Genomic DNA, 18,263 nt, shown 5'->3' with positions numbered 1-18,263 from the left:
TCTACTTTGTCACCATTGGGGATTTCACGCCAGTAATGTGTTGGATGGAAACTTCTATTTTCATTGTCTTTGGGGAACATGAAGTTTTTCACTTGCTGTGGCCCATGCAGTACAAGGAAGTCCCTCAAGCTACTGCTCAAGTGGGTCCACAGTCCTGGATCATCTAAACTTAAGGAACAAAACTCAGCAGCAGTGTTTCTTGTGCCTCCACCATATTCTTCTCTGATCTACACTTTTCTTGCCTGGTTGCATCAATTTGAGATGGAGATATGGATGCTGCAGTAGCTGCCAGGTCACCTGCACATTGACTAACTGGAAGATCGGCCATCTTCATAGAATCATAGAATCTCAGGGTTGGAAAGGACCTCAGGAGGTCATCTAGTCCAACCCCCTGCTCAAAGCAGGACCAAACCCAACTAAATCATCCCAGCCAGGGCTTTGTCAAGCCTGACCTTAAAAACCTCCAAGGAAGGAGATTCCACTACCTCCCTAGGCAACCCATTCCAGTTCTTCACCACCCTACTAGTGAAAAAGTTTTTCCTAATGTCCAACCTAAACCTCCCGCTCTGCAACTTGAGACCATTACTCCTTGTTCTGTCATCTTCTACCACTGAGAACAGTCTAGATCCATCCTCTTTGGAACGCCCTTTCAGGTAGTTGAAAGCAGCTATCAAATCCCCCCTCATTCTTCTCTTCTGCAGGCTAAACAATCCCAGTTCCCTCAGCCTCTCCTCATAAGTCATGTGCTCCAGCCCCCTAATCATTTTTGTTGCCCTCCGCTGGACTCTCTCCAATTTATCCACATCCTTCTTGTAGTGTGGGGCCCAAAACTGGACACAGTACTCCAAATGAGGCCTCACCAGTGCTGAATAGAGGGGAATGATCACATCCCTCGATCTGCTGGAAATGCCGCTACTTATACAACCCAAAATGCCATTAGCCTTCTTGGCAACAAGGGCACACTGTTGACTCATATTCAGCTTTTCGTCCACCGTAACCCCTAGGTCCCTTTCTGCAGAACTACTGCCCAGCTATTCGATCCCTAGTCTGTAGCAGTGCATGGGATTCTTCCATCCTAAGTGCAGGACTCTGCACTTGTCCTTGTTGAACCTCATCAGGTTTCTTTTGGCCCAATCCTCTAATTTGTCTAGGTCCCTCTGTATCCTATCCCTACCCTCCAGCGTATCAACCACTCCTCCCAGTTTAGTGTCATCTGCAAACTTGCTAAGGGTGCAGTCCACACCATCCTCCAGATCGTTAATGAAGATATTGAATAAAACCGGCCCCAGCACCGACCCTTGGGGCACTCCACTTGATACCGGCTGCCAACTAGACATGGAACCATTGATCACTACCCGTTGAGCCCGACCATCTAGCCAGTTTTCTATCCACCTTACTGTCCATTCATCCAGCCCATACTTCTTTAACTTGCTGGCAAGAATACTGTGGGAGACTATATCGAAAGCTTTGCTAAAGTCCAGAAATAGCACATCCACTGCTTTCCCCTCAGCCACAGAACCGGTTATCTCATCATAGAAGGCAATTAGGTTAGTCAGGCATGACTTGCCCTTGGTGAATCCATGCTGACTGTTCCTGATCACTTTCCCCACTTCTCACCACTTCTCACCACTCACATCCTCACTGGGGCTGGAAGGCTCACCGTGAACATTTGTGTCTATGTATCTCAGGAGAGCTCCTTCCTGCTTAGATAGAAAAGCTTCCTTTGCTTTCTTTCTTTTTCTGAATGCTGCCCCAGTGGCAGCACTCAGTTGAAGGGGACAAATAAGCAGGCTGGTGGTAGTAGGGCCTGAATGAGGGAAGAGATCAGCGTCTTAAGGGCCTAAGTGGCTCCTACTACTTCAGTTGACTGCCTGTTCTCCTCAAATGGGTTCAGGGAAGCAGCAGGAAACAGGAAGCTCCCTGAGGAGCTGGTGTTAATCAGTCCAGGCTCCTGGGGGTGCTAGAGAGGTACATAAGAGGTTCCTCCTCCTCTCTGTCCCTGCAGCTCCTGCTGCTTTCTCTTATTCCCTCTCACCTTTTCTCCTGCCTGCCTATTATGTTTCTTGTGCCCTCCTTTCTCCAGCACAGCACTCCACCATCTCTGTGCATCTAGAGCAGAGAGAATACATACGCACCAGCAGCAGACACTATTTTCTACACTCTGGGTCCTAGTGGTGCCCCGCCCAGTCTGGCACCTGAGGCAGTTGCCTCAGTTCACCTCATGGTAAGGCCAGCCCTGCTCAGGCCCTAACCAGTGGGATCATACCAGAGCAGGCACATCAGAATGTCTTTCCAGTATTGGCGGGGGGGGGGGGCAAGAAGGGACATGGTTTGTGCTTTACAACATTTGACTGGTTGATTTGGTTTCTTTAGGGAAGCGCATTGCAAAATATTACTTTTAAAAACAATTTGCACTAGAGTCCCTTGTTCTCTTTGTTGGAACTAACAGTTTGCTCAGTCTACTGCAAGTTATCCTTAACTTCGTTCTGCGATATGAAAAAGCTGTTGGCTTCAGGATTGAAAGGATGCATGCATGAATGAGCAATGACAGAACTTCCACGGTGCATTGGGCTAATTCACTAGTCTGGGGACCTGTAGCGATGTGACGACTCACTGGTGTGGCACCTCCTGCTGGTCATGTCAGGATTTAGCTCTCGTTCAGCTTGGAGCACCCTCTGTTGGCTGGTGTCTCGCCTGCCTCTGGCCCCCGTGTCCCTCCTGGACCCCGGTGCCCCTTATCCTGCCCCAGCAGTAACCCACAGTCTGGGTCTCCCCTCCCAGGGGAACCCCCAACCCTCTATCCCCACCTTGCCTCGGTGGCTACTGCCAGTCATCATCTAGCCCCCACTCACTGGGGCAGACTGTAGTCTGTAAAAGGCCACTCATCATTGGCAAGTGGGGGTCAGACCAGCTGTCTCTGCCTAACCCCAGGCTGCTCCTCCCAGCCCCCGTACCTTCATAGGCCTCTATCAAGGCCTGCAACCTGGGGAGTTGCCAGGCTGGAGCTCCCCAGCTCCTCCTCCCTTTCCCCAGCACTGCTATGTCTCAAGTACCCTTCTCTTCCAAGCAGCCAGGTCCTTCTCCCTCCCTTTTATCAGGGTCAGCTGAGGTCTGATTGGGGTGTGGCCCAGCTGTGGCTGCTTCCCCAATCAGCCTAGATTTTAGCTCGCAGCCCCAGCCCTCTCTCCAGGCTGGTTGTAACCTTTTCCAGACCAGGGAGCAGGTGACTACCCTGCCAAAGGACCAGAGTGCAAATTTTGGATCAGCTAACAAGTGAAAAGGGGGTGTGGTGGCCTCATCCACCACATTTTGATATATTGCAAAACCACCCGACTACTCGGTGCAGTTTGTTGGGATTGAGAGACCCAACTCAAGAGAGGCCCTGGACTGGAACAGCAAGGGGATTGCAGCTCAGGATCAAAGTGCATTGGCAGAAACTCTGAATCTGAACAACTGGAAACTGGGTACCCTTCCCCTCTCCAGAGGGAATAGGGCTGAAGTTGATTTTTGGTCTAACAGGTGGGAAGGAGCTCTCAAAACAAATGGTTGCCTTGGGGCATCCAGATGAAAGAGCACTCTCAGCAGCAGGTATATATGCTGAGGGTCCATTTGTTTCTCACAAGATCTGCACTGCTCATTCCTCACCCTTACATTTAAAAGGTGCATATTTAGTCCCAAGTTCTCAACCACACAGCATGCTGTGTCTGTGGCTCTTTGAGATGGCGCATCTTTGACATTAATAATATCAGTTGCCCACTAGCGTGATAGAAATGATGAACTCCTAATGGCATCTTTCTTGGAAGGGAGCTGAAAGGCTGTTGTGCTATTAGTGAAAATGCATGGTAAAATCTTTCCCATCTCTGATCGCATGAGGGGCAATGGAACCTAGTTTCAGCAGGGTCTGTAGTCCATGCCCCATGTTACAAAAGAGGGTGTTCTCTGCGGGCAAGGGCAGAGATCCATTGATACAGCAGGGCAGGAAAGCCCATTAATTGAATGAACAGAATCTAAATTCCCCTATTGTGGGCAGGGTGGGTGTGAGAATCCTTTGCATATCCAGGGTTCTGTGAAACTGTCTGGCCCAGGGTTCCTCCTATTGCATTACCACCATGGGGATGGAGAGAGAATGTGATCTTTGTTTCCTTCCTGGTTCCCCACCAGCAGCAAACTCACAACTAGCTCTGACTGCCACCTCTCCACACTCACCCACACCTCCTGGAGCTGTGGAGTTAGCTTGTTACCAGACCCCATATGAACAATGCTTTCTGACATTTAAATTTCTTTGTGTGTGCGTATGTTTGTGTTTGTGTCTTGGGTTGCCTTCCACTTATAGCATTTCACTGGGAAATTACACTAGGTATTTCTCTCTCACTTTTCTCACGTGTACTTGCTCGGTCTGTTCCCTTCTGCTTTTCTCTTTCTCCTCGGACTTGTTCCTCTGCTTTTTGCTCCTTTTTCTTATAATCCTCCTTTCCTTATCTTATAACCTTCCCTTTGGAGTTACCTGTCCTCCGGTGACTTGTTTCTAACAGTGGTGATGGTCTTTCTCATTTAGTTTCAGTGTTTGCGACATGTTCCAGGACAATTATCTCATGTTATTTACAATGTGGTGCTTAAAATGAGATAATAACAGTGTATCAACAAACACGGTCAAATGTGCTTTGACAAGAGTCTTTCCCTGCTCCCCAAAGTGGGATCCAATCCAACACATTGTTTTCTAAGAACAGTCCTGGGATCTTGTAAAAGAGATGTTTGACTGTCTTGACACTGAGTGTTGGTGAGCTGTGATGATGGATTGTCTGTGTGGAAATGATTTTGAATCATGTCTTCTCGAGTATGCTCAAACGGAAATATGGGGGAGTCCTGAGTAGATGTCATCTTTGATTGGCTTCTGAGTGTGGCTTTCAAAAGTAGTCTTCAGTATGCTGGAAGGTAAACCCTAAACAATAGAGCTGAGAGCCAGATGGGCTCAACAAAGAGACTGTCAGCATAGTGGGCTTTTCTAATGACACAGGACAGGTCCGGGATTTTGGGACCTGAGCTTAATTTGTTCCAGCCAGAAAATATTGACCCTAAAAATGATAGGACAAGAAGTGTGAGGCTGTGATGTCCTTCATGGGAGTCCTGTCTTTAGAAGAGGTGTTTCCAGGAAGTGCAGCAGAGCACAGTTGCTACCAGTTCTGATTACCTGTGGGCAGGATTGATATATTTTATGGTACCAGCTTGTCTCTCCCAAAACTGCATTAATTTGGCAGGCAAACTTCTCAAAAGCCTAGCTCTGTATTCCAGTATGTGCACATATTTACTTCTTGAGATCAGTGCAGCTAATTTCACAGGAGAAAGGGACAATCAGTGGATATGTTGGTGGCCAGAGTGGAGGTGTTTAGAAAGAATGAGCCTGGGCCCTGATTCAGAAATCCATCTCTATTCAGCAAAGCATGGAAATATATGCTTAATGTTAGGCACATGCTTACATCCCCTTGACTTCTAAGCCACCTAAGCAGTACTTTAGTTAAGCCCATGTTTAAATGCTTTGGGGCCATGGATATTAAATTCCTCTGTCAGCCCAGCCCCCCTTAATTTAGCACAGACATTAAATGAGGGAGAGCAAGGGGACAATGAACATGGAGGGTCAAATTCACCCTGGCACTATGGAGCTCCATTGACTTCACTGGAGTTGAACTCGCTTAGGCCAATGCTGAATTGGCTCAGAGCCTGTGGCTGTGTGCCAGAGATGAACAGTAGGAAGGAATTAACTGCCAAGCTTTGATGGACACTTTGAGCTCACAGCTTAATCTTGGAGGGAAGTGGTGGGATTTGGTGTCAGGTAAAAGGTAAAAAAAAAAAAAAATCACAGAGAGCATAAAGTGCCTGAGAGAGATGACAGCAATAACTCTACTAAGCATCCTCACTCTTTTCCGTTCTGACCATGCTCACAGAAAGTCATTCTTCCTTCACGTGGAAGGAAGCCTGTTTGTTATCCATGTTTAACTGCACAGATGTGGTCCTGGAGTGCTGCACATTTCTTTTGGCTAGAGACAGTACCTGGTGCTGATACAGCTATTTCCTTTTCTCCATCTCCTCCTCTAGCTTTCTTTCTGTCCTTCTCTTGCTCTCTCTTCACCTCTTTCTCGCACTTCTCCCATTTCCATAGTATTGCCAGTAGGCTGCATCCCACTGCTTTCAAATCTTCTCTGTCCATGTTTAATCCACACAGAAGATTCTTCCTCAAATTTGCAATGCAAACCCCTCAAATGAAGCTTTCTCACGGAAATGTTACAATATCTTTCAGAGCTGGGGGAGGGGAGGGGGGGTTCCCCTCAGCCTGCCCCTTGTGAGAGTTGACTTGAACCTGAGAACTCCAGAATGGCTGCCCATCTGTCACAAATGTGGTGTTGTGTGTGCATGTTACATGTTTCTGCAGCTCTAACTTAAGGTGTAGTTGTGTTTTTACCAAGCCTCTGCTGTTTCCTTCCAGAACATTTTACCAGTTTGAAGCAGCGTGGGACAGCTCCATGCATAACTCCCTGCTGTTGAACCGAGTCACGCCTTACAGAGAGAAAATCTTCATTACCCTGTCTGCTTACATTGAGGCAAGAACCTTCCCGTGTTCCTTAACCTGCCCATCAGCACACAGAGTAGGCAATATGGTCTGTGAGAGCAAGGTTCTTCCACCTCCCCTCTACTCCAGTCCCTTGCATGAGCTACTCCAGTTCTTCCAAGTAACTCAAGATGTTTGTGCAATGTACACTATCCCTCATGTGCAGACAGTTCTTACACTGTTAGACAACCCAGAGCTGCGGGGTCTAAGTCCCCACTCCAGCATGCCAGTTTTACAGTAGAGTAGCTCCACTGAAATCAGTGCAGTGCAGAATTAGAACCATTGGGTGGGAACATTGCTACACCTCTGGCAGTAACAGGGCGTAAGGGGTGCTCATTGCCAAAGCCCATACAGGCTGCTACTCCACACCCTGTGCAGGTGGGCAGGGAGTGAGTGCACCACTTGCCAGCCTGCACACCAGAACCAATGCTTGGGAGAAAGTTAGAATCTAAGGGTATGTCTACACTACAAGAGTAGTTCGATTCAACTTAAGTCGAATTTGTGGAATCGACCTTACAAAGTCGAATTTGTGTGTCCACACTAAGGACACTAATTCGACTTTGTGAGTCCACACTAACGGGGCAAGCGTCGACTTTAGAAGCGGTGCACTGTGGGCAGCTATCCCACAGTTCCCGCCGTCCCCGCTGCCCATTGGAATGCTGGGTAGAGCCCCCAATGCCTGCTGGGGGAAAAAATGTGTTGAGGGTGCTTTTGGGTAACTGTCATCATTGAACCGTCACTCCCGCCGGCGGGAAATCAGTTCGCACACTTTTCCTGTTAGTGACAGCGCGGACGCCACAGCACTCCACTGCGATCATGGAGCCCACTGTGATCATCGCTGCACTTATGGCCGTTGTCAACTCCTCGCACCTTATTGTACACCTCTTCAACAGTCAGATGCTGAGAAATCGGTCGAGGAGGCTCTGGCAGCGCGGTGAGGACATGAAGTCACAGAGTGGCACAGACCTCTCAGAAAGCACGGTACGCAGCGCCGTGGAGATCATGGTGGCAATGGGTCATGTTCATGCTATGGAACGGCGATTCTGGGCCCGGGAAACAAGCACGGACTGGTGGGACCGCATAGTGCTGCAGGTCTGGGATGAATCACAGTGGCTGCGAAACTTCCGCATGCGTAAGGGCACTTTCCTTGAACTGTGTGACTTGCTGTCCCCTGCCCTGAAGCGCAAGGACACCCGGATGCAAGCAGCCCTGAGTGTGCAGAAGCGAGTGGCCATAGCCCTCTGGAAACTTGCCACGCCAGACAGCTACCGGTCAGAAGCAAACCACTTTGGCGTGGGCAAATCTACCGTGGGGCTTGCTGTGATGCAAGTAGCCCACGCAATTGTTGAGCTCCTGCTCTCAAAGGTAGTGGCCCTGGGAAACGTCCAGGTCATCATAGATGGCTTCACCGCGATGGGATTTCCAAACTGCGGTGGGGCTATCCCTATCCTGGGACCGGCCCACCAGGCCAGCCAGTATATTAACAGAAAGGGCTACTTTTCAATGGTGCAGCAAGCACTGGTGGACCATAGGGGACGCTTTACCAACATCAACGTCGGGTGGCCGGGCAAGGTTCATGACGCGCGTGTGTTCAGGAACTCTGGTCTGTTTAGACGCCTGCAGGAAGGTAGTTTCTTCCCGGACCACAAAATAACTGTTGGGGATGTGCAGATGCCTACAGTGATCCTCGGGGACCCAGCCTACCCGCTAATGCCCTGGCTCATGAAGCCCTGTACAGGCGCCTTGGACAGTGACAAGGAACTCTTCAACTACCGGCTGAGCAAGTGCAGAATGGTGGTGGAGTGTGCTTTCGGACGTCTCAAGGGGAGATGGAGGAGCTTACTGACTCGCTCGGATCTCAGCGAAACCAATATCCCCATTGTTATTGCTGCTTGCTGTGTGCTCCACAATCTCCGTGAGAGCAAGGGGGAGACCTTTATGGCAGGATGGGAGGTTGAGGCAAATCGCCTGGCTGCTGATTACGCTCAGCCAGACACCCGTGCGATTAGAAGAGCCCAGCAGGAAGCGCTGTGCATCCGAGAGGCTTTGAAAGATAGATTCCTCAGGTTGCAGGGTAACCTGTGACTGTTCAGTTTATTTACAGAGAAGCTGAACCTGCCCCTGTTTCAGTTACTGTTGACTTTCTTTTGCGGTTACATATCCCATTCACCACGTATCCCCCCTTCCAACACACGTTTAAAAATAAAGCTAATGGAATATTGTTAATTAACAACGTTTTCTTTACTAATGAATTCGCGTTAAAGGGTTGAAACAGGGACGCAGACTGTGGTGGGTAGGGTGTGCAGTGATGTACAGACCACTTCTACACTCAAGGAATGACAGGCTCCTGCTCCTAGAGCGGTCTGCAGTGCCGGACTGGTTGTTTCAACAGAGCCTGCCATCCCTCCTTTTCGGGACTCTGTGTGCGGGGGCTATGTGGCCTTGTGGCGGGGGAGGACTGGGGGGAGGACGGTTACAGGTGGGTGTGCAGGAAGGGGTGAGGGGTGCAGGCTCTGGGCTGGGGGTGGGGGCGTAGGAAGGGGTGAGGGGTGTGTGGGAAGGGGGAGGAGGTGTAGGGGGATGAGGGCTCTGGCTGGGGCTGAGGGTTTGGGGCATTGGAGAGACTCAGGGCTATGGTGGAAGGGCAGGGTAAGGGCAGCCTGCCTTGCCATTTGTGGATGGCAGGCGCTAGGACCCTGGGGCAGCAGACAGCATTTCTGCGGGGAGCCGCTCTACTGTCAGGCAGGGATGCAGCGCGGTGGGGCGGGGGGAGACCCGTGGGGGCCAGGGCCTGATCCAGGCAGGGCTGGGGGAGAGACCCAGCTCCAAATATAGCTGGAGCAGGGCACCTGCCGCCTATGCACAGAACATGAAAAACACCTCCCAGACTGACCAGGGTACCTAGTGACTGCACTGTGTGTGTGACCTGCTGTAGATCCTGCCCCCGTGTCTGTACCCTGGTAATGGTGACTGTCCTATGCAATTACCAAACCCCTCCCCCCCACTTCACACAAAGTCTTCTGTAAAGAAAAATGACGGAAACAGTAATGAACAGCAAACTATTTTTAATAATCAACTACACAGTTAGTGGATGAAACTGGGATTTGGCCTTGGGTGACCCAGAAAGGGAAGGACTTCTCAAAATTTAGCGAATGAGAGCTTTTTGGTACTTGAGCACTCTGCTGGGGTGGAATGACAGTGTTCCGGCCCTTGGCGCACCTCCTTCTTGTTATTTTGGGTGAGGGGGATATTGGACTTTGTGGCGGGGGAGGGCGGTTGCAGATACAGTGCAGGGGGGCTCTGTCCTCCTGCCTGCGGTCCTGCAGAACATCCACAAGGCGCCTGAGCGTGTCCATTTGCTCCCTCATTAGCCCAAGCAGCGTTTGAGTCGCCTGCTGGTCCTCCAGACGCCATCTGTCCTCCCGTTTGCTGTGTGAGCGCTGCTGCTGAGAGAGATTCTCCCTCCACTGGCTCTGCTGGGCCGCCTCGGCTCGGGAGCAGCCCATAAGTTCTGCGAACATCTCGTCCCGTGTCTTTTTCTTGCACCGCCTAATCTGCGCCAGCCTCTGTGAGGGGCATGCTGGAGCAGGTCGGGATACAGTTGCAGCTGTGTGATGGGAAAAAGGGAGTGAATTCCTTACAAAGATACATTTTTGCAAAGAAGAAACATAGTCTAGTCAGTCTCTGTGAACAAGACCATGCACAGCACCTATCTCATGCGCACTCACTCAGGGAAAGTTTGAATTTTCGGAATTCGCTTTCATTGCCTGGGGGATTGCACTGCAGATCAGACAAGTGGGGCAGGACAGCAGAATCCGTGGAGCAGCCAGGCATGGTAAGCCAAAGACTTTTGGCTGCTTAAAAGTGAATGTATACCACTGTCCTCTTGCTGCAGGCAATCCTGAAAGCATAAACTCTGCCCCTGTTCCACCCCCTCGCGTCTGTTCCATGGGAAAGATCCCTGTATGCTGCCACTCTGCAGCCTCCACCACGTGGCTGTAAAGTGACGCTTCTTGTTATGCAAAGGAACAGTGAAGCACTCCCAATACTAATAGTAAACAAATTACTCTAATTAAATGCAGGAGTCTCCGAGCGAGATCACCCTGAGGAGGGTCACAGAAAGAGATAGAGAGCGCATGCTGCATGAAAGCGAGCACAAACCAGGGGCCTATGCTGCCATGCTCGTTGAGGCAATGGTCCCGGAGTACCAGATGAAAGCCTGGTGCGGAAAAGTGTGCTACTTCAGAGCACCCAATAAGGCAGCTCTCCCCAGGAACCTCATGCAGAGGCTTTTCGATTACCTCCAGGAGAGCTTCTCGGAGATCTCCCAAGAGGATTTCTGTTCTATCCCCATATATATTGACCTTCTTTTCAACTAGTAACTATTCCTGCTCCATTAAAAATAAATGTTAACATGTTTAAAGCACTTACAGACTGATCCTTCCCCTGATTCAGGGTCCGGGGTAACGGCTGGGGAGGGTTGGTAGGGGATCTCAGTGAGGGTGATGAAGAGATCCTGGCTGTCTGGAAAATCAGCGTTGTAAGCGCTGTCGACTGCCCCCCCTCCTCATCTCCTTCCTCATCTTCCCCGTCTGTGAACATCGCCGAGGAACTGGCCGTCGACACTATCCCATCCTCAGAGCCCACGGTCACTGGTGGGGCAGTGGTGGCAGACCCACCGAGAATGGCATGCAGTGCCTCGTAGAAGCGGCATGTCTGGGGCTGGGCTCCGGAGCGTCCGTTTGCCGCTTTGATTTTTTGGTAGCCTTGTCTCAGCTTCTTGACTTTCACACGGCACTGCATTGCATCCCGGCTGTATCCTCTGAGTGCCATGGCTTTGGAGACCTTCTCGTAGGTCTTTGCATTCCGTTTTTTGGAGCTCAGCTCCAAAATCACAGACTCATCGCTCCACACAGCAATGAGATCCAAGACTTCCTGGTCAGTCCATGCTGGGGCCCTCTTTCTACTCTGAGATTCCCTGGACTCCTCTGCTGGAGAGCTCTGCATCGTTGCCAGTGCTGCTGAGCTCGCCACGACGTCCACACAGAAAATGAGATTCAAACTGGCCAGACAGGAAAAGGAATTCAAATTTTCCCGGGGCATTTCCTGTGTGGCTGGTCAGAGCATCCAAGCTCGGACTGCTGTCCAGAGCGTCAACAGAGTGGTGCACTGTGGGATAGCTCCCGGAGCTACTAAAGTCGATTTGCATCCACACCTAGCCTAATTCAACATAGCCATGTCGAATTTAGCGCTACTCCCCTCGTCGGGGAGGAGTACAGAAGTCGAACTAAAGAGCCCTCTATGTCGAATTAAATAGCTTCGTGGTGTGGACGGGTGCACGCTTAATTCGAATTAACGCTGCTAAATTCGAATTAAAGTCCTAGTATAGACCAGGCCTAAGTTATGCCCTGCTTGTAGAGCAGCACAGCTACACACAAGCCCTTCCTCAGGCTGCATTGTCAGGTGACAGTCCAGCACATGGTGTTTCTCTGCATGCTGTATCCATCTCTTTGAGCTTGTGTTCTCCTCCAGATGGTCAGCAGTTCCCTGCAGTGTCACGGATGATTGTTTTCCAGTGCCAGAGTGCTGTCATCGGGGTAGGGCTGTTGGGCTGGGCCCGGTCTTCAGTCAGCAGGAGTGGTCCTGTGCGGAGCAGAGTGCCTCCTGCAAGATCAATGGGAGTCAAGGGTGCTCAGCACCTGGTGGGATGGGGCCCAGTGCTAACAGACAAAATAAACAGTGCAGCTTGGAGGTAGGTGGAAAGTTTAGCTCCGGGCAGCATCTGGAAGGAGAAACGCTGAAAACTAGACAGCTGGTGTTAGGAACACAAAGAAGAAGGTCACTGCATGTAACAGAGAAGAAAGGGCTGGTTATAATCAGCAGCAGGGGAAAGGCAGGGGGCTACTTAACATTCATTGAGCATGTTCCTGAAAAGGCAGTGCCCATTTTAAAGTGCCCTTGCTTGGTTTAGGCCTAGTTTTTCTCAAGGCTATTAACTCTGTGAGGACAGGCATTTTCTCTAAGGTTGTCCCTCCCCAACCAAAAGCATTTTATCAGAGTGGTGGGGAAATCTTCTTGCAAAAACCCAGGACCAAGGGAGCAGAATGGCTTGGCGCAGTGGAGAATCAAGCCCACACCCCTCTGCTGAATATTCTTTATACAGTAGGCAGTTTGGCCTTTGCGACGTCCCAAGTGTAAAGCAGGAAAGAAGTAATCCCCCAGTTGATATCCACTTTCCCTGGGCATGCTTGAGTCATTCTAGAATGGCCGGCCTCATAGTTTGAGGCATGTATATTAGGAAATGACATATGATAAAGCCAGGGAATCGGCATTGTCTAGTCACAGTGTGCTCTTCTCTCTGAATATGGCCCACTCAGACACAGTGGTCTTTACTAACATTACAGACGCTGTCATCCCTCACTCAAACTGATGGGGAGGAGTTGACGTTAGCCTCATTACGAGCCGTCTCCATAATTCTCCCTTCATCCTCTTTCTCCACCCTACTGCAGATGGAGAACTGCACCCAGCCAGCTGTGATCACCAAAGATTTCTGCATGGTCTTCTACTCCAGAGATGCCAAACTTCCAGCATCTCGCTCCATCCGCAATCTCTTTGGCAGCGGGAGCCTGCGAGCCTCGGAGAGGTAGAGGAATCTCCTTTCCTTTTCAAAAGGAGGAAGGAAGACACTGAAGAATAATTAGCAATGGTTATTAACAGTGACAATGTCTTAGCTGTCCATAGTGCTGGTCACCCCAAACCTTCCCAAGGCACTTAGGCCCAAGTCCTCAAAGGTACTTAGGTACCTAGCAGCTTTTAAATATCCCACTAGGCTTCTATCTGCATCAAATACTTTTGCAAATCTGTCCCTTACCACTCTATTAAGTGAATAAACTAGTTCCACACACTGCAGGTTCCTGATCAGAGGATCCTGATTTATTGATGTAATTGATTCCAGAGGAGCTCTGTGTTTGTCATGCAGAGGGCGGGATAACCAGAGCTGGCCAGGAAATGATTATTTTCTCCTGCAAAAAAGGTTGATGGAAAAGATTTGTTCATTGTTGTTGAAAGTTTTCAGGTTTTTATCAAGAAAGTGTTTTGGTTTAAAACTGTTACCAAATACCAAACAAAAGTTTGTTTGGTTTTTTTTGACAAAAACCTGAACTTTATTAACTAAAACAGAATTTCTTTTTGTGAAAATGTCTTGAGGGTGCGATTCAGGGCTGGAAAAATTTATTTTGTTTGCTGGTGTGTATTGATTAGGGTTGAAAGAGCAGTCTGTTCTATCATGCTATTGCACTGTGGAATGAAACTCTGCTGGGCCACCCAGAGCATGGGGTGAGGGCTTTGTTATGTTTGTAAGAAACTAAATGCCATAGCCTGTTCTGAGGGGTTGGATTGGTAACATAGCCTTGAACAAACTGCATCAAGTGCAGTCCTCTAACAAGGGTATCACAGGAAATATATTCTGTCTGGCACAGCTAGAAATCATGCACCTGGTTCCCCACAGCCTCACACCTTGTGTAGACAGTGAAATCTGTGCACAGTGGGGGAGTGTGAAATGCTTCCGTTCTGATCTGGATGGGGCAAATGATTGTACTCACTGCATAGGGGAAAATGATTATACAAAGTGCAAAGTCATGAAGAATCAGGCCCTGTGTTTCCTGGTGATTGTGCAGTGCTGCGTGTTCACATGCATTGTTCTCTGCTAGAAGGGACATGAGAACAGGGACTAATGCTGAGGTTCTGGAATGGTCTATAATTATCTTTCTCTCCTTTCCTTCCTCCCTTGTCCGGAAACAGAGAAGTCAGTGCATTATAACAGCCCCAGGATCCAGATACTGTGTTCCATGGGAGGATGCTGGCTAACCTGGTTATCTAGTAGTGGCACAGTGTGCTGGGGCTGTAGGATTGCTGTTCTCAAGCTGGCAAGGAAGTACCTCATGATCCCCACCTAGCCACTCAGCCAGCACAGAGGCAACACTGATGGGCTCTGAAGGGACCAATGTCCAGTCCTTTTCAGCTAGACTAGTCCATCCGGCATTGACCTGAGAGTGGGAGAGTAAAGGAGATCAGCTGGAAGGCAGGCATAGGGCTCCCAGGGATTTTCCCTGGGAGAAAAGAAGAATCACTTGAGGGTGTTTAATGCACTACTAACCCTTTGTTGCAATGTGCTAGAGAGCAAGAAGTGGACTCGGTCCCAGGACTGCAGGCCCCACCACATGAGTATGAACATTCAGGAGAATTTGAAGGACATTGCCAGAGCAAGAGCTTGTTCAACGCTCTTCTAATAAATTATGTACCACATTGTTATTGCTGGCTAGTCGCTTTGTAATGAGAACTAGGGCACACCCACCATTGTCACAGCTGGGACCTGAGCCCCATTTCCCTAGATGCCACCTCTCAGCCACTGCCTCCCTCAGAAGAGGGGCTGTGTGAGAAGCATCTGCCCTCAGCAGTGTGTAACCTTTTGCCTTCCGTTTGCTTGCAGTAACCGTGTGACTGGGGTGTATGAGCTCAGCCTTTGCCGTGTGGCTGATGCCGGCAGTCCAGGTGGGAAGTTCATCTCTACCTCTGGGTTGCTTTAGGGTTATTTTCCCCATGGGGACTCCATTGCTGGAACTTAAAGGGGACCAAAACCCCTGGGATTCATTTTGGGGTTGGATAGTTTTGGCTGCTTATTTTTAAAAAGGACTTAAACTTTGGGGGCTAAATCCATCCCTGGTGTAATGCCATTGGCTTAAGGGAATTAATATGTGTGGCCCTTTCTGTCTTCATTAGATGACAGGTTGTGAAGGTCAGCACCTGCAGCAACCCAGCATATCCAGTCCCATGGTGGGTGTGTGGGAGTCGGAGAATGGCTAGTCTATGCATGTTGTTATCTCCCCAAAATATCTCTCTCTCTCTCTCACTCACTCACACACACACACACACACACACACACACACACACACACACACACACACACACACTACCATGCTGCAGTGCAGGTATATGGAGCATGTCTGCAATTAGATGTGCATCACCTTAGGCCATTCTCCATCTTGCCAGCCCCAGCCTCCAATCTAAAGGCATGAACAATGATCTCTAAAGTGGAGAGCTTCTCTCCTTCAGGTATGCAGAGACGACGCAGGCGTGTGCTGGACACCTCTGTTGCATACGTGCGGGGTGAGGAGAACCTGGCTGGGTGGAGACCTCGAAGTGATAGCCTCATCCTGGATCATCAGTGGGAACTGGAGAAACTCAGCCTCCTTCAAGAGGTAAGACTGCACCCTAGAAACCTATTGCCAGGAACTTCAGTCAACCAATGGACCTTGACTTGTAATGGCCAAATACAAGGTCAAACATCCTGTTTAACTGGCAGCTTCTCCTACCCATGTCCACTAAGGTGTGTCTGATGCTTTGCCTTTGAGATACACTAGAAGCGGATACAACATGCAACTGCTGGTGCTACTTTCCTGCCATTTGACTCCATCCCCATGGCTTCTCTTGCAGAGATCAAGCACTGTTTTGTGGCAGTTAGGACCTATGAAGCTTTAGCAGGGAGGGCTGTGCAGAGGTCTCTTACGTTCTTCGAGTGCTTGCTTCATTAATCCAAGTGGGATGGATTGTACCCTCAGCAAATTCGCAGATCAGACTAAGCTGGGAGGAGAGGTAGATATGCTGGAGGGTAGGGTTAGGGTCCAGAGTGACCTAGACAAATTGGAGAATTGGGCCAAAAGAAATTTGATGAGGTTCAACAAGGACAAGTGCAGAGTCCTGCACTTAAGACGGAAGACTCCCATGCACTGCTACAGACTGGGGACCAACTGGCTAAGTGGCAGTTCTGCAGAAAAGGACCTGGGGACTACAGTGGACAAGAAACTGGATATGAGTCAACAATGTGCCTTTGTTGCCAAGAAGGCTAATGGCATACTGGGATACATTAGTAGGAGCGTTGCCAGCAGATGAAGGGAAGTGATTATTCCCCTCTATTGGGCACCTGTGAGGCCACATCTGGAGTATTGCATCCAGTTTTGGGGCCTCCATTACAGAAAGGATTTGGACAAATTGGAGAGAGTCCAGCAGAGGGCAATGAAAATGATTAGGGTGCTGAGATACATGACTTACGAGGAGAGACTGAGGGAATTGGGCTTATTTAGTTTGCAGAAGAGAAGAGTGAGAGGGGATTTGATAGCAGCCTTTAACTACCTGAAGGGGGGTTCCCACAGAGGATGGAGCTAGGCTGTTCTCAGTGGTAGCAGATGACAAAACAAGAAGCAATTGTCTCAAGTTGCAGTGGGGGAGGTCTAGGTTGGATATTAGGAAAAACTATTTCACTAGTTGGGTGGAATGGGTTACCTAGGGAGGTGGTGTAGTCTCCATCCTTAGAGGTTTTTAAGGCCCGGCTTGACAAAACCCTGGCTGGGATAATTTAGTTGGTGTTGGTCCTGCTTTGAGCAGGGGGTTGGACTAGATGACCTCCTGAGGTCTCTTCCAACCCTAATCTTCTATGGTTCATGTCGATTCCAGGCTAGGTGTGTGCGCACCCACGTACACAACTGCCAGAGATTTTTCCCTTAGTGGTATCTGTAGGGTTGGCTCTGGCGCCCCCCGGAGCCCTGTGCTCATGCGCTGGTATATGAGGCACCGCTGGCATTGTGCCATCTCAGTCCCTTCTTACCGCCCATGATGGTTGCTGGAACGACTTTCTCCCTTTGTGATTCGCAAAGTGCTCTTAATGATTTACCTTTCATAGTTTTTGTATATAGTTTTGTATAATTACCTTAAGTAGAGTTAGTTAAGTTAGAATAGTCATTAGTCCCCTTAGGCATGCCCCAGTCCCCATGTGCCGTTTGCCACAAGTCTCATGCCATTCAGTGACCCCCACACAAGCTGTCTGAAGTGTCTGGAGGAATCGCATGTTAAAGAGAAGTGCAAAATTTGTAAGGGTTCTACAGCATGCACTCAAAAAGAGAGCCTTGCATGGTGTCAAGCATCAGAGGGGTAGCCATGTTAGTCTGTGGCCACAAAAACAATAAGGATTCCAGTGGCACCTTAAAGACTAACAGATTTATTTGGTCATAAGCTTTTGATGCATCTGAAGAAGTGGGTTTTTTACCCACAAAAGCTTATGCCCAGATAAATCTGTTAGTCTTTAAGGTGCCACCGGACTCCTTGTTATTCAAAAAGACAGAGATATTTGTCTCCAAGCCCTTCTGATGGAGGCAGCACTTAGACCAGCCTTGGAACCCCCCTGCTCCGACTCAGCGCCTAGTACCTCAGCCTTGGTCCGGAGCGCCCCACCGACACTGGCTTCAGCTCGGCACTGCTCACCATTGCCGTTGCCATAGAAGCACCACAGGAAGCAGCACGCTGAACATGGGCGCTCCCTGGTCTCGAAGAAGGACGGGAAAGGCAGCAGGCAAAGGACCCATGTTGGCCCATCTGCCTTTGTCAGGACTGAAAGGTGCAGCCTCTCTGCCCAGGGCTCCGAGCCCAGTACAGGAACTGCCTCTGACTCCAGGCAGCGGCAGGGGTCCCATATGCCTTATGGTGCCCTCAGTGCCGCAGGTCTTTCAAGTGGCCAGGGACCTCATGGCCCTACTGGTGCCGCATACACCACGGAACTTCCCTCCATCGGTGGAGCCAGTGAAGACCTCCCCATCCCAAAGGAAAGCCTTCC

General features: G+C 49.7%; 1 protein-coding gene across 6 annotated transcripts in view; it reads left to right on the top strand.

Moving 5' to 3' along the window:
• KIF1A (kinesin family member 1A) overlaps window positions 1–18,263 on the top strand; it is a 192,140-nt gene that overhangs the window by 162,962 nt on the left and 10,915 nt on the right. For all 6 annotated transcript variants that reach the window (XM_045029643.1, XM_045029646.1, XM_045029644.1 and 3 more), the window contains 4 exons: window positions 6,479–6,593; window positions 13,111–13,244; window positions 15,090–15,151; window positions 15,713–15,858. In XM_045029643.1, coding sequence (XP_044885578.1) covers window positions 6,479–6,593; window positions 13,111–13,244; window positions 15,090–15,151; window positions 15,713–15,858 — 457 coding nt within the window. The remainder of the gene's footprint in view (window positions 1–6,478; window positions 6,594–13,110; window positions 13,245–15,089; window positions 15,152–15,712; window positions 15,859–18,263) is intronic.

This window comes from Mauremys mutica, chromosome 9 (assembly GCF_020497125.1).
Source record: "Mauremys mutica isolate MM-2020 ecotype Southern chromosome 9, ASM2049712v1, whole genome shotgun sequence".
In the NCBI taxonomy this organism is placed as follows: domain Eukaryota; kingdom Metazoa; phylum Chordata; order Testudines; family Geoemydidae; genus Mauremys; species Mauremys mutica.
This window is presented reverse-complemented; position numbering and strand designations above follow the sequence as displayed.